Below are 15315 nucleotides of genomic sequence, written 5' to 3' on the forward strand. Positions count from 1 at the left end.
CTAGTGTGTCATTTAATTCAACTTCTTTTAAACGATCTTTTAAAGTGACAGTACGATATTTTTTGCATGTCCCATCTGGTATCACTGACTGACACGGACATCAGCTATCATCCACGTCTTAATGAATGTGCAGTTTGCAGGGACAAAGATCATTTTCACTGAAAAAAACTTGGCTGTTGTATAGGCAACGGTAGGTTAACACCTCGCCAGATATATAATGCATAAAAGTTGCTGCCAGGTGAAATTAGTTTCACTCATGTGCTGCGGGAAAAAAAAGTGCAACTGATGAACATTCCAGAAACTCCGATGAGTCTGAGTTGATCAAAATAATACAAGAAGTTCCTTGGTGTAGAAACTCTGAAAGGGCACAGCAGGCAGCTAACACCGACCGTCGCAGTAGCGGTGCAAAAGGCTGAGAAGAATCCAAGGCTGACTCACCAGATGAATCTCAGGGATTCTGGTATCAGTGTCTAAAGGCAGAGGCTCTGGACAGGACGCTGCACAAGGCTGGGGCTCATGCATTTGTTTAAGTGAGGAAAAAACGTAATTAAAATACCAAACTCGCTTCAACATGTGGATTTATGGGATTGTAGTTGTGCCAAATTTAAAACTGCGCCTCTTAAATACAGTTCACTTCTCTTATTATGCTCAAATGATCATAACACAGTTTATTAATTCAATTCAAAAGGAAATCCTTGATCCAGAATGACTTTAAGATTGAAAAATCATTTACACAACAATGAATTCTTAGCAAATGAATAAAAAAAGGAAAAGAAAAAAATATCTATTTGCTGTACTCTCTTGATAAAACTGCGGGGGGAAAAAAAAAATCACGACTAATAATTTACAAAGCTAGTTTTTACAACTTCATTTTTTCCTGTAATGTATAACTAACTCAAAAGAAAAAGTATTCAATAACACTCCCAAGAAGCATGGTGCCTTCAGCTGATCCATACACAAGAAACATACTTAGAGTGTTTATACAAGGCGTCAAACCAGGGCACACATTACTCAACGCTAAGTTGCGCTGTTTGTTTTAGAAATCATCCATGTCCGGTATCAGGCACTAAAAATACACTTTAGACTGTTCCTCACTTGCCCAGGGACACAGAGGAGCCCTTTGGGTGCACTACGGGCCATCTTGTTAGCTGTACAGATAAAGATGATAAATGTCACAACACAAGAGTGCTTTAAACGCTTTGTTCTCTTGAACGTGATTTATGGTGAACTTTGACTACGGTTAATACATCCTCCAATGCTCCGTCAGTAATGGATCTGCCTGAACTTCAACCTGCCACAGCTACTGTAACTGCTTGATTTACGTATGCTGAGCATGACGTGACATTGCGCTTGGATTGTGATATGAGCGGGGTCCTATAGGTGACTTCAATGTGTTGTTGAACTGTTTGAGGAGACACACCACAACAAGCAACACAGTGGTTAAGTATAGTAGAATATCCAAAGTAGTAAAAGCTAACAACTTCAGCACCGTAGTGACCCCGCCTCAAAGATGTTGCACCACAATAACACAGAGGCAAACTTAAAGGATAGCCATTTTATTAAGTGTATTTAAATACATAAACACACACTTGTATATAGTAAAAATAATTTTACACAAACCTAAAAAAAGACAGCAAAACAAGCGTACCAAACAAGCATTATTTACATCAGAAAAATACTGCACTTTTCATATGAAACAATGACAAATAAAAATAAATCTGTATAATTCGAAAAAAGTGAAAACTCTTTTAAAAATTACAAATCTCCGCCAGGGGAGGGAGAGAGCTCAAAGGCGTACACAGAGGAGTCGGTGGCAGGCGGTTGGAGACAGCGCTATGTTAATGCAGGTCTAACATACCGATCGGGGGAAATCATGCGAAGCCTGCAGGCTGGAAACGTCTCTGAGATTTTAAATGTTCAACATTTGCCGTGCATCTCTGGCACAGGCTGTGATTTATTCCCTCGGTGGATCTCGACAGCTTAAGAGTCTTAGTGCCCTCGTGGCTGAAAGACACTCTGACTCCCACGAAAGAAGAAGAAGAAGAAAACAAAAAAAGATCAGGGACGGCTGGAACATTACACATATAAACTATTTTAATCCAATTTAAAACAGCAGTTAAAATACTGTCATATATATACACACACACACACACACATATATATATGTGTATATACATATATATACACACACACGCACACGCACACACACACACACACACACACACACACACACACACACACGTATGTATCCAAAAGATCATATATTTTATACTTTATACATTTTTTCTACATTATGGTACAGTGTCTGGCTTGGCAGAAATATTGATTTTCAGCTTTGACAAAGAAAAATAAACAAAAACACAAGCTTCACTAAGCAAATATTGAACACATTTGTGCCTAAAAGCTGTACAACTCCAATATAAACACAGACGTTTCCTTCTCTCAACGTAGCAGAGATCTCTCGGCACTGATAGTCAGAAAGGACCGTAAAAAATATACTGACATCTGATGGTTATTTCATCTACACTTTAAAAGCTTTCCTCTGAGACCAACAAGGCACCGCGGCCGTTCCGTGTAGCAGTTTTTGGCAGTGACGTGTTTTATAGTACAAAGGTACTTACACACTAAGGCAATGTTTGATATTTTGGCAACTTTGAGAACTGCGAGGTGTGTTTGAGTGTGTGTGTGGGATCTCTCGTTGTTGAAAAGCACAATAGCGCAACGCTGATACATGTCACTCTGTTGTGATTAAGGCTTGACTGACCTGTTTGGATTTGTCAGATTTACACTCCTTGTACTAAAGACCAAAGGCCAAATGTTTACCAGTGCAATCGTGAGGAGTTAGCTCTCTGTATGGTACGTTTTCCAGAATGCAAAAAAAAAAGATACAAGGCTCTACTGGCAAAAGACTGGAAACCACCAATGTGTATCCAAAAAGCAAATGGCTTTAAACACCACACAGGCTTTTTACAGTGATCCTGAGGCACAATTTGTTTTCAGGCTGGCGTCAGTCTTTGGTTCGTTTGTTCTTGCTTAGCTGGCTGCGTGAGTTTTTGACACGAGGAGTGGCAGCGCTCGCTCCGAGCCCTCCACCGCGCCTGTTGGATTGCTGGTTTCTGAACTGAGATCTTGAGGCTCCAGCTGTGGGGCTTCTCCCCCGTTAGCAAGCGCCGCCTCCTCGGCGGCTCCCCTCCTCATCCTCTCCTCTTCCTCCATCCTCATCCTCCGCTCCTCCGCCTCTATTTCCTCGGTGGTGGGGATGGAGTTCTTCTTGGGTCTTCCCTTGGGCTTAGTTGGGGCCTCGTGACCTCCTTTGAGCACCTAGAATAAAACACGGGCGGTGTTAGTGGACCCCTCTGGTAATAAATGGCAGCAGAAGTCAAAGGCAGTGCTTGCTATTATAGTAATTAAGAGAAGACGTATTGCTGCTGGCTGCGCCTTGTGCGCTCATTTATCTTTAACGATTTCAGGGCTTTTTGTTCCCGAGTTGTTGACCCTTCTTCAGGAGTGTTTGCTCTCTCTGCTGTCATCATCAGTCACATCACACTCTTCACACCCTCTGTTCCTGCCATACTTCTGTCTACCATTCACTTCTCTCATCGTTATAGCAACCAGGTTATAGTGGTAACCATTGAAGGACACAAACAAAAATGATGAAGAAATAATAGCTCGGTTTGGAAACTGGTGCAGATACTGTATGTTTGTAAAATAATAATAATAATAATAATAATAATAATGATAATAATAATACTCTGGAAGGGCAAAGCTTTATTTTGAAACTTTGGTGGATTTGGTTATTTCTGATTTGAAACCTTGTGACCTCCTTAGCTAAAACGCACAGCAAAAAATAATATTCCCTTCCTATCACTGATATTTTACTGGGAGATGTTTTCCACTTTTTTAGTATTTTCATTTTGTCACAGAAAGAGTAGTTGTTAAACAATTTGCCCACTGCAACGGATGCTTCAGGGATTTTATGCCGCTTTAAGCGCAGAGTAATATTTGCATTCAACAATGCAGCTCTTACAGCGTTTGCAGATGCAGTGTTAATATATCCTTGATATTTCCAAAAAGAAAAAAATATATATATTTTATTAAATGAGAGAGAGCTTGCTGGATGTGACTTGTACGAGCAAACCCCATACAAATAATTAAGAGAGCTGTGAGAGAAGCATCTAAATGCCCGTATATGCCAGACTTACACTTACCATTTTTTTCCACTTCATTCGCCTGTTTTGGTACCACGTCTTCACCTGGAGCTGTGTGAGGCCGAGTGACTGGGCCAGGTCTAACCTGCAGAACCACAAATAAAACAAATGGCACATAAGCCTCACACCTAAATATAATAATCTTGACTAATCTTGAGTGTGGTCTCCACCTTTGCAACAAGCGCACAATGCTACGTCATGGCTGCTTTGCAAATTAAAGCGTATAAGCGTAGCATATAGGATTCTTTAATTCTGTGTTTGAATCGGACATCAGAGATGATTTTCTAGTAGTCTGTGCACCTGCAGCTAAGGAAACAGTGTCTGAAACATATGCACTGAAGTCAGTAATCCAATCAAAGCACATGAAGCCGGATGATTAGGGCAGAAACCCCTGAATGCATCCGCCACATGTGTTGATGCATGACTAATAGGGCTATTGGTCGGTGTGTAACGCAAAACCCCAGGAAGGGACAGACAAAGTGAACAAGGCATCCACTTGTTTTATTTTTTTTTATTGTTTTTTTTTTTTTTTCATCACGCGGTTTCCTATTCGCTGCTCTTCTCAAGGGTCTTTAACGGCCACATGAAGGCTTTTCCACATCCACCAGCCCCCGGGGAAAGGGACCGACTTTCATTTGATGGTGAAAGTGGAAGTCGGGATAGAGAAGGAGGAGCGGACAAAATCTAAAAAGCAGAGCAAGAAGAAATCCCCGAGATTGACAGAGCCTACATAACCTTATACCTCACTTGAAGAGCTGTGTGTGTGTGTGTGTGTGTGTGAGTGTGTGTGTGTGCGCGCTTCAAAAACTCCAGACATACAGGCAGTCAAGCTGTCTGTCAATATCAAGCATGCACCTGCCTATAGCAGGGCAACAACTGGAGGCAAGGAAAAGTAATTGCAGAAGAGGAAAACACCCCCAATTATATATGGTCATTAGTTCTCAGTGGAGAGAAACCACACACTTACAGCAGGAGAAACATGAATTGCTCCCTCCAGGCAACTGCAAGGTCGCCATTTTGTTCCATTCGCACACTTTTCATTAAGGAATCTTGGGTGTTGAATACCTTTCAATACGATGATGAACAGGATGATGATGATTATTAAGTATTATTATAGGAAGTTGCATATAATCATTATGGCTGCATGATATAAATAATTAAAATTCTCTTTCAGGGATATTTTTGTTTTGTTCTTTTTTTTTCTTTTTGTCTTTTCATTTCCCCCGCTGCCACACGCAGTCTCAGACCGCAGAGCTTCCAAGCCAAGACAGGGAAAGAAGAAAAGTTATCTTTGGATCATAACAAACCAAAGTGTGGAGCATGCCACACCTTTGAAGTGGGGCTTTAGAAGGGGATTTTCTCTGTTGATGTTTTTCCACCAGCTGGATGTTTAATTAATTTTCAACACAGTGTCAGAGTCGGATATTTTGACAGGACGCTGTATTTTGGAGCTGCTTTTCGTACGGGTGGTTGGTTTTGATCACTGAGTTGCGCTCTGCCTCGGGGGCCTCTGGTTTAAGATGAGGCGTGGAGCCTTTCCAGCGGCTCCAGGGAAGCCAAGATGTGATATATTTAATAATGCATCGTGGGAGTTTTCCCCAGGGACGGGATGTAAATCGAATGACAAATAAACCTGCTTTATTCAAAACAAGGATGTGGTTAAAAACTACCATGCAAATAGGATGCAATGTTCGCGACACCCTATCTGGATAGAGTAGATATTTGCACGTCTAATCGCATGAACATGTTGTACTTGTGCCACCACTGATTTACTCCCCAACATATGGAAAACACATCATCCGCAGACGTGGAGAGCACAAAACTGCAATCTGCACTGGATGCAAAGGTTCACGAGCAGTTTGAAATTCCTCCTGCGCATGTGAAGGAAAGCTTTTTACAACATTTATGGTTCAATACAATTCTGGGTTATAATGGAAAAGTAGCCTGCAGGCCAAATAAAAATAAAATAAAATAAAAAGCTGGAAAATATAGTCTAACCTCGTGTCAGGTCCCAAAAATGACCCACAGAATGGAACTTGGGAGACAGATATTAACATATAGATTACTTCATCTTATTGTAGAAAACTACATGTACTTTATATACACCTGCACATGTGTGAAATGATTGGCAGTAAATCAGTGTAATACATTTCTGTTTGCTTGCGTTGGCCCCTGTCCCTGTTTTCCTGAATGAGGCAGTGTTTCTTTGTTAGTTCTTTTTTTTTTTTTTTTTGGATTTTTTTTTTTCTCTTTGCTGTTGGAGAGCTCAGGGTTAAAAACGTTACTCTTGTCTCAACTAGAATGCTGAGGTAATGCTCTGGCTTCGACAAATTCGCATTACACGAGACACTCCCCACAGGATAAATCAAAAATTATGATGTTGGGTTTACCGCCGCTTGATAATTGCATCTGCGGCTTTGAGAATGTGCTCGTGTGTGCGTGCGTGCCCCGTACTTTTTAAAATGTTCTCTATGCCAGCTATGGAGGTTGTCAAAATCATTGACACTTATATGACTCTGGTAGCTGGTACACCGGGTTATTTTAATAACTGGGCGTCAGTTACCTTTAACACATCAGAGGTTTGATTCCCTTTATGCAACTTAAACCTTTTTGGCGATTTAGTCCCTCAGTGTTACTGTATATAGAGTCTGACTGAATCCGCCCAATCAGATGTGAGTGTGTGAAGCGTGCTGACCTATCAGGCGTGGACAGGTACTTCTGCTTCTGGAACTTCTTCTCCAGGCCCATGAGCTGCAGCTCGGTGAAGATGGTGCGGCTGCGGCGCGGCTTCTTCAGGCGGGGCGTGCTGCGCTCCGTGTCCGACTCGCTGCTGATGCTGAGGGGCGTCTGGCTGGGCGAGGGCTCGGAGCCCCGGGCGTGCTGCGGGGAGAGGAGGTGCGAGTGGGCCGCGCCCGGCGAGGGCGGCTGCTGCAGGTGGGGGGGCAGGTTGGGCGGCTGCCGCGTGATCACCGAGAGGAGAGGGTAGGCACGTAGTGACGAGGAGCCTGGAAGAGAAGGCACGCGGAGATTAGGTATCCTCTAGAACCAGCGCAAGGTTTTTAGTGAAGTCTTAGGAACTCCTCAGTCACCTCAGTTGTACCGTTATTGACCACCTTTAATGGCTTAGACAGGCCCTCTTTTTAATTGACTAGTGTTTGCTGTGAAAAGTGTTTTGGTTTTGACCTCCTCCTTGTAGAGGGCTCTGATCCCAATGACGCAGGCGATGTTTTACACTGATCCCCTGAACCTTTCAAATGAATGATTATTTTTCAGAGGCTGTTAAGCACTAACCGGCCTCCCAACATAAAAACCACCACCGAGCACAGCGCCGCGACGCACACGCAAAACACACCCATTCAGACGCGGAAACTGCTGCAATAAAAAATGTAAAACTAAATCAAACACTGTTCAACTAATAAACCTCTTTCCCTCTCCCTTGCATGCTGCTCTGTGCAGCCACACACACATTTTTTTTGCTCTCTATCAGAGCAGACAGAAGCAGCAGACGCCAGAATCGATAAAAAAAAAGTAGCACTTGTCTGGAGCCTCGGCGGGAGGGGATGGAGACCTGGAGGTTGACAGAGAGGATGCGGCGGGTCAACCAAAGAGAACATAATATCTGCCGGAAAAATCCTCGCGGCTTCAAATATAAAAACGAACCCCCCGGACTGAAATTTACAAGCAAGCGCAAGCTGTAATGCACGGGCTGATAAGGAGCGGTACCAGGGGGACAGGAGGGGGATTATAGGGCTAGAGGAGGAAGATATAGAGGGAGATAAAAGACAATGCAATGGGGCAGAGAAAATAGGAGGGCGCCTGTGGTAGAGCTGCCTCCTTAAACGACCGGGAATCATCTGTTCCTCAAATGCTTCCTCTCATTTTTAGCCGGAGTTTTAAATATCTCCCTGAGAACAGCGAGAAAATATGTAGCACAAAGGTGAAGACGAAAATGCCATCAAAACAGATGAACTGGAACCGATGTTTTAATCTTGAAGGCATGAACGCTGAGGCTTGCACACATAAATCGTGCCTTAATTCAAAGTAAACCCTGTTATTAGGTGCAAGTCAAGCATGAGGAGCAGAAATATTGCAAGTGAAAAAAAAAAAAGAAAAAAAAAAGGTACAGGTAGTCAGAGCTGCTCTGCAGAAACACAAACACACACATCAGACACTGCCTTGGGCTCACCATGACATCATGGTGAGGCACTGAGGTCATCGCTAATCCCCCAATGTTAGATTGCTGGTATTGCAACAGGTCTAGACAAGAAGGCCTCGTTTCTCTGGTTGTACGCTCTTGTTGCACCTTTACATGCACTGCATATTGCTCTCAGTCTTTAGAACAAATGCATGATTCATCTCATTTCACGTTCCTTCAAAGGAAGAGCAGAATTTTCAATCATGGAAATGGACGCTATGTGAAGGGACTCTAAAGTCTTACTGAAGGAACAACACGCCCCGGTTTGTCTTCCCAACTGTCAAGAAACCTGTCAACAAAGAGCTCGGAGGCGTCCGCAGACAGACCCTCAGAGGGAGGACGAGAGAGAGAGTTGGGGAGGGGGGGAGGAAGAGAGAGCGAAAAGAGGGAAATGTCAGGCCTCACGGTGACTTTCCACTGACAGCGAAGCCATCGCTCTGACACGCCGCTGACAAGCGCCAGTCTCCTGTCAATAGTCTACAAATAAACTGTTTGAGTAGCTGCAAGAGTACAACTCAGCCCCATGCAGAAACGCACACTGATACTCTTGATAATCACGTTTGGAATGCGGGGACTGGCACAAGCGCTTCTAGTAACCATTACAGAAGACATACCTGCTAAGAATAGATCAAGAAGAGGAGATTGTTAAGCATTCCTTTTAATACCAACTGGTTTCTCTGTTGATACTAGCTAACAGGACGTCATTTTCGTTAACTGGGGTTATTTTTGCAACTGATAAAATGCATGAATGCAACAACAAGGCGTGCTGCAGCCATCGCCTCCCTATTACAACATCTTCTTCTCTCACACGTTTTTTTCTTAATGTAAGCTGGAATGAGTGATTCATTGCTGAGCCGTGACAAGTGTACGTGAACTTATGCCATGTTTTGAATATGAAGCATCTGGTGACAAGTAGAAGTTTGCCCTAACATCCTTCTATTTGTTCTACTTATTTATCATTCATTTGAATAATTCGGGACATGACAGATCAGAGAAATTTAAGCGTACTTGTCCGTGAATATCGCTGCCAGGAGGATCTTGTTGCGTGTCACGGTGTCTTCTCATTGCGAACTTCTCCAATTAAAACCGCATGTCTAGCAAAGAGCGTTACATGGGTCTGAAACCCGATCCATACGGGAGCTGATTACATCTGATTTATTACCTATCCTTTTTGGAGGCAGAAAAAAATGCGATGGCAGCACTGGAATGACAGGGAGATGACGGGCTGTCAAACATTATCATTAGCTGTAGGAGGATAGAGGATATGATATTTGCCTTTGTGTGTGTGTGAGAGTGCATACTTGCCTGTGTGTGTTGACATGGGTGTAATCAACCGCCTCATGTCAACTTTATGCTTAATGGGACTTTATTGTCTGCGCCGGATTAGGGTTTAAGAATGGATGAAAACCCCTTTTGCTTGCTAGGATTATTTTCTGTAAGCCGTGAACCGGTACCACACCAGTAAGCAGTGGCCCTCTGGCTTTACGCACTCCTACTTCTCGTTTTTTTTTCTTTTTGTTTTTATTTTTCATTACGCTGTCAGGTGAGATTACGCCGCAGTTGATCTTAATCTCTCTCACCTGCTCCAGAACACACCACTAAAAGCCCTTCCATGGGTCCTGCTGAGAGACGGGATGCCAAATGAAATACTGCAGCCTGCCATTACGCCACTCGGTGCTCAGCACCAGGTCAGGGCTCATTGTCTCTGATCCTGCTGTAACTGACAGGGAATTAACTCCATGAGTATTACAAACTTTTGCTAAATTAAGGTCTGCATTTCGTTTCATTCATTTTATTGCTGACGGATTGGGAGAAAAGTACGGTCACAAACAGATCTCGTAACATTAAGCTGGAGTGACACACAAACAACACAAAACCAATTCATTTGTTACCCTCCCTTTCAGGCCACGTTATTGGCACCACTGTCTTTTAGCAGCCTCCTCTGGCAGCAGCAGGTTACAACACCCCTTCCTTTGCAGAATGAACCAGCCAGCTTTCACTGTTATGGGGCCACGCGGGGGCCAGCAGCCTCTCTCAGGCCCAGGACGCACTAGCTTGCCAGCTTCTATATCAAGCACTAAAAGCCATTGATGTAAGGGGAATATAGTGTGTCTCACACCCCCGCAGCTACAAATAAGTGGTGGGCACAGTGTTCTGATATGCCGGACGGGTTACTCTATCCATCCGAACAGAGGGGTGCCAAAGCCCAGTCATAGTGCCCTCTACCACACACCAATCCATATCAGAGGGATGAGAGAATCGCCCCCCCTCCCCTATTTTTATCCGCCCATCGCTGTCATCTTCAAATTGCAGTGGCTATTATTTCAGACTTTGGAGCAATTATCCTAATGGTTACTAGAGTGTGTAGAGGCCTTTGAGTTGTTGGGATTCATCCCGATTTAAAATGAAGAGAGGTTTTGTTTTGGTACGATAACACACTGCGTCATCTGAGATTTGTCGTACTATACTTTGTTGACTTCCAGTGCAAGACACATCGAGGAAGATGCCAGAACTGACAAATTCCTGATCTATCTATCTATCTATATATCTATCTATCTATCTTAATCACATTTCAACCATAGATAATTCAATTAAACTAATAAATACTGAAATAATGCAATTTCAATAATATAGTTTCATACTTTTCGATACATCTGTGATTTATCTGTTATTAGTCAATATACTACACGCGTGCTGGATATATCACTTTACATAAACAAGTCTCTTGCTGAGAACCTTGCTTTGTTCTAGGAAATATACATTTCTGTGATTAAAACGTAACCCAGCAGCAGCAGCAGCAGCAGCAAGACTCATCGTGGAAGGTCCTTTGAGTTAGCAGAAGTCCTTAACTACAGCAAATTAGATCATATAGATTAAAGGTTGCAACTTATAACCACGAGCTTCCATGGAGGGAGGTTTTTCTTTATCTTTCTGTTCCGTCCTCTTCTTTGACTTTTATGTAGAACTACACCAACTTATCAGTTCAGTCATCTATCATCTTGGATTCAGGAGAAGCCCTTGAGCGTTTCTGACGTTCACCTGACTCCACCGCATGTCTTAGGTTTTCAACACAAAACACTTAGCTGTCGTGATTTATAATGTAAAGTTCAGAGGGAGGAAGGTTAAGTCCCCAGTGCGCGACTATGAAGACTAAATTGTGTTTCCTTCTGAAATACTCATTAAAATGTGTACGCACAGCCACACACGAGAAATGATAAATTAGGCAAATAGAGCATGCAATCAGAAATTAATGTTTGCACATTTGTGTGCACGGGCAGGGATCATTTACAAAACTAGTTACAACTTTATGTCACCGCATTAATTTTGCCATAACAAATATACGCGCCTGCACACTTCAGTTCCGACGTCTTGTGTACATTTTTTTGCGCTTTAAATAACATCTCCTCTTTCACGCAACATTGAAATGTGTCATGCTTTCAAATTAAGATGAAACAGCTATTATTTCCAAAACTGACATAGCGCCTTGTTGTCACAAGTTAAGTTCCATGCGTAAAAAGAACTGCAACCTAAGAATTAAGTAAGAACTCAGCTAAGAAGTCACTTTCCTTTTTTTGTAATTTCATTCGTTCTTAATTAGTAAAATAAATAAAACAGTCGTCTTACCCGAACATGAATGAAGAGGCTTTGGTCGAACAATGAGCGAAGGGCACACCGAGTAGAGAGAAAGTTTCTCAAAATAATCACAAGTCTCCTTGGAGAGGATCTCGTCAATCATGAAAGTCTTGTAGCGTCGCCTGGCAGCCTTCAGCTGCCCGGGGGAGGAGAGCCTCAGCTCGGCTTGACAGTGCATGATCTGTCCCTGTGCGCCGTGCGCTACGTTCGCTGCGCAATGAGCCTGTTCAATTCAGTAACGTCTAAACTTATGCAGGTTTAACAGTCGGGTACTGTGGCTATGGCGGATCATGCGTTTAAATTACTCATCGTTTATCTTTCTGTCTTTTTTTTTTTTTTTTTAAATCAGTCTAGCTTTTCCCTGAAGTGTCGCGGTGAAGATCGGTCGCCTTCAACTTGGAGCCGCGCTAAGCGCCACAGTGGTAATGAACTGAGTACGATCAGCGCCCACACCCACTGCTATATAAACCATTCCTGAACACATCTCTCTCTCTCTCCCTCTCTCTCTCTCTCTCTCTCTTTTACAAACACACTCGTGCATTGTACAGTACATAAACATGGCAACGTCCCAAACACCCCCCCACCCCCTCCCCACCCCACCCCCCACCAAAAAAACACTTTTTTTTCCTTCTCCGAACCTGCACGCTTATGGATTCCTTTCTATCTCGTCCGCATTTGATCATGATTTCAGACTACAAGGCTAACTTAATCCAGTACAGTTCTACTACTACTCAACGCTATTTTAAAACTAGAATTATTTTTCACAGTAGTCAAAGTTATTTCAGTTTCAACTAGCATCATGAGGCTTCTGTGTCAAGCGTTTTAGTTATTTGAAGGATTAGTTGACAGTAAATTCCTGTCTCCAGTTATTTTTTATTAACGTTTAAATATATTTTAACCCAGTCTAATTTATTCGGCATTTTAACTTTGGACTCAAATTAAAGCCCCGTGTTTAACCGAATGAATCCAGTAGTTAGTTGGTAGGTTTCTTTCTTTAATATTCCTTCTATACACTGACTCCGTCTTGAGTCAAGAAACGCCGGCAGCAATTTTCGAATATCAGGTTATATAAACATGTATGTATATATATAAAAGTTATTAATAAAAGTTATTTTTGGTTGTTTTAAAAATATTAACATTTAAATATTGATAATTCTTTCAATAATTGAAATAGATTTTATGTATCATGATAGCGATACTACAATTACGTGGAATATAATATATACATACTATTTTTTTTCTTTTACAAAATAAGGACTATTAGCCTATTTAAAAAATAAAAGAAATAAAAGAAATTAAAACACGCCTGAATAAGAGTTGTTTTTTCAGGAAATAAAAACTCGGCAGCCAGAATTGCCGTCAAAGGCCAACTCGGCACCGTAACCTTCTTTTAAGTCTTAACCAAACTGCCGTGTAGTTTGTAATTTATTAATCAGCAATTACGCGCTAATATGGCGTGAGCTCACACATACACGACGCACAAATGTTTTCCTAACAACATTAACTCAAATAAAATACCGCGCAATGTCAGCACCTGTAACTCGGGGCCAAGTTTCTCGTTTGGCACGAAATGAGGTTGATTCAACACTGGAAATCTGCTTTCAGAATATCATCCGTCAGTCAGATCAAACAGGCTGGAAGAAAAATGTGGGATCAGTGTCGGCCACGAGCTGATGAGACTGACATTAATGGCTGAAAATAGTTCACGGAGCGTTCGGCGCATAGCAGAATCTCCCCACATGCTTCTGCGACGAAAGCCTCTCTGTGCGTCTCTTATTATTTTATTTTTGTATAAATCTGTATTTTAGAGGTGTTTGTAATTTAGAAAAGAAAAAAAAATTACACGTGTATCTTTGTTTGTGTTTCCACCACTTGTTATATTCCTGAGATAAGAGTTGATAAAAACTTTATTTTTTAATAATTACGCGCTCGAGACTGAGTGGAGTGTGCAGTGGAGTTAATAAAATTCCGCGTTGTTATTTCAGTATAATTAACTACAGATTGTTTCTGGGACGGAACCCAGATAATATAAACTTTAAAAGTCGGAGTCCTAAGGGGGAAACACTTATCATCACCACTGGAAATAAATTTCACTCCCCGACGAGTTGCGCCTTCGAAGCGGCCGTGTTCAAAGTGTGGTGGATTATGGAGGAGGAAATATGGGAGCTCTGCGTGGGGAAAGCTCGGCTTCTTTTTTAAGGGAGGTTCGAGGACTCGATCAAAGAGGAGATGAGAACAACTGCGGCAGAGCTGTCTGCCGAGCACATTTTCGAATCGTTTCTGCAGGAAGCCAAATGCATTAAGAAAGAATAAAACTCTGTTCTGCAAACATAATTTCACTTTTTCTGACAACTTAATTGCATCCAACTCCTTAGAAAATAATATATGATAGAATAATCACGAGTTCCGCTGCTTCAAGACTCAATTAAGAGACAGAGACTAAGGTCGGAAAGTTAGGCCTCGTTGCCGTGACATCAATGAACCCAACAACTGGAGGCGGTGCCCAGCTCCGGGAATCACGGCTGCAGGCGTCTTGTCACTTGTGGTTTGCGTTGCGGGGGCTGCTACTAGAGAGGGAGGGTCTCAGGGTGTTTGGAAGTGGATCATATCAAGAGACGCGCTTCTATATAAGTCCATACAGCAGCGGCTACCGAGTAGCCTCTCTAATCCGCCCGCTCCAGGGCCTGAGACGCCAGGCAGATCATCCAATTAAATGAGTTATGTCGCAGCCAGAGGCGTAATAAAGGCCTTCCTAGCTGAGCCGACACCGAGCAGAGGATACTCTCTATTAGAGCCATTCGGGAGCATCAGGATGCAATCAGACACTGGGCAGATTACAGACAAGACACAGAGCTTAGTTCAGAGGGTGCAAATGCAGCTCCGCTTTCGGACACCGCGGAGATTGAGGGATATAGCTGTGGACAGAGCCGCTTTTAGGGCCATAAGCACTTTCGGAAGGGTAGATTATGACCTCCACACACACATTAAGGGATTTGATCATCACTTTGTTATAAGCAAGCCCCGCACATGAAGCCCGATCGCAAATAAAGTACTGCTAATTCTGGGATGGAACAAAGGCCTAACGCTTTGTGAAAACGGAGAAAAACAAGCGTTGTCTTCTGATAAAAGATGATCTCTCTGCGTTCGGTTCTGATAAACGGGGCTGTAATCTGCCTGATCATAACTGCATGTTGTGAACTGAACAGGGGTGTCAAATCCACGCGAAGACACGAAGGCATCCTCAATGGAAAGGTCAAACGTAGGAGCTGCTCTTGTGTG

At 42.7% G+C, this 15315-nt stretch overlaps 1 protein-coding gene across 1 annotated transcript; it reads right to left on the reverse strand.

The window, feature by feature from the left end:
- Positions 1-1540: 1540 nt before the first annotated feature.
- barx2 (BARX homeobox 2) lies at positions 1541-12536 on the reverse strand. Its single transcript, XM_047595198.1, has 4 exons — positions 12028-12536; positions 6904-7213; positions 4209-4293; positions 1541-3321 (listed from the first exon to the last, which is right to left on the reverse strand). Exons 1-4 carry the CDS (start codon positions 12212-12214, stop codon positions 3034-3036), a joined length of 870 nt encoding a protein of 289 aa, XP_047451154.1. The 5' UTR covers positions 12215-12536; the 3' UTR covers positions 1541-3033.
- Between the last annotated feature and the right edge of the window lie 2779 nt (positions 12537-15315).

This window comes from Mugil cephalus, chromosome 9 (genome assembly GCF_022458985.1).
Source record: "Mugil cephalus isolate CIBA_MC_2020 chromosome 9, CIBA_Mcephalus_1.1, whole genome shotgun sequence".
NCBI lineage: Eukaryota > Metazoa > Chordata > Actinopteri > Mugiliformes > Mugilidae > Mugil > Mugil cephalus.

Bases quoted from the DNA above. Each gene is read 5' to 3' on its own strand.
- barx2 (XM_047595198.1), bottom strand. From the start codon at position 12,214: ATGCACTGTCAAGCCGAGCTGAGGCTCTCCTCCCCCGGGCAGCTGAAG. The intron at 7,214-12,027 runs GTAAGACGACTG...CTTCTCTTCCAG, and splicing joins GCCTCTTCATTCATGTTCGG to GCTCCTCGTCACTACGTGCC. The intron at 4,294-6,903 runs GTCAGCACGCTT...GTGGTTCTGCAG, and splicing joins TACCTGTCCACGCCTGATAG to GTTAGACCTGGCCCAGTCAC.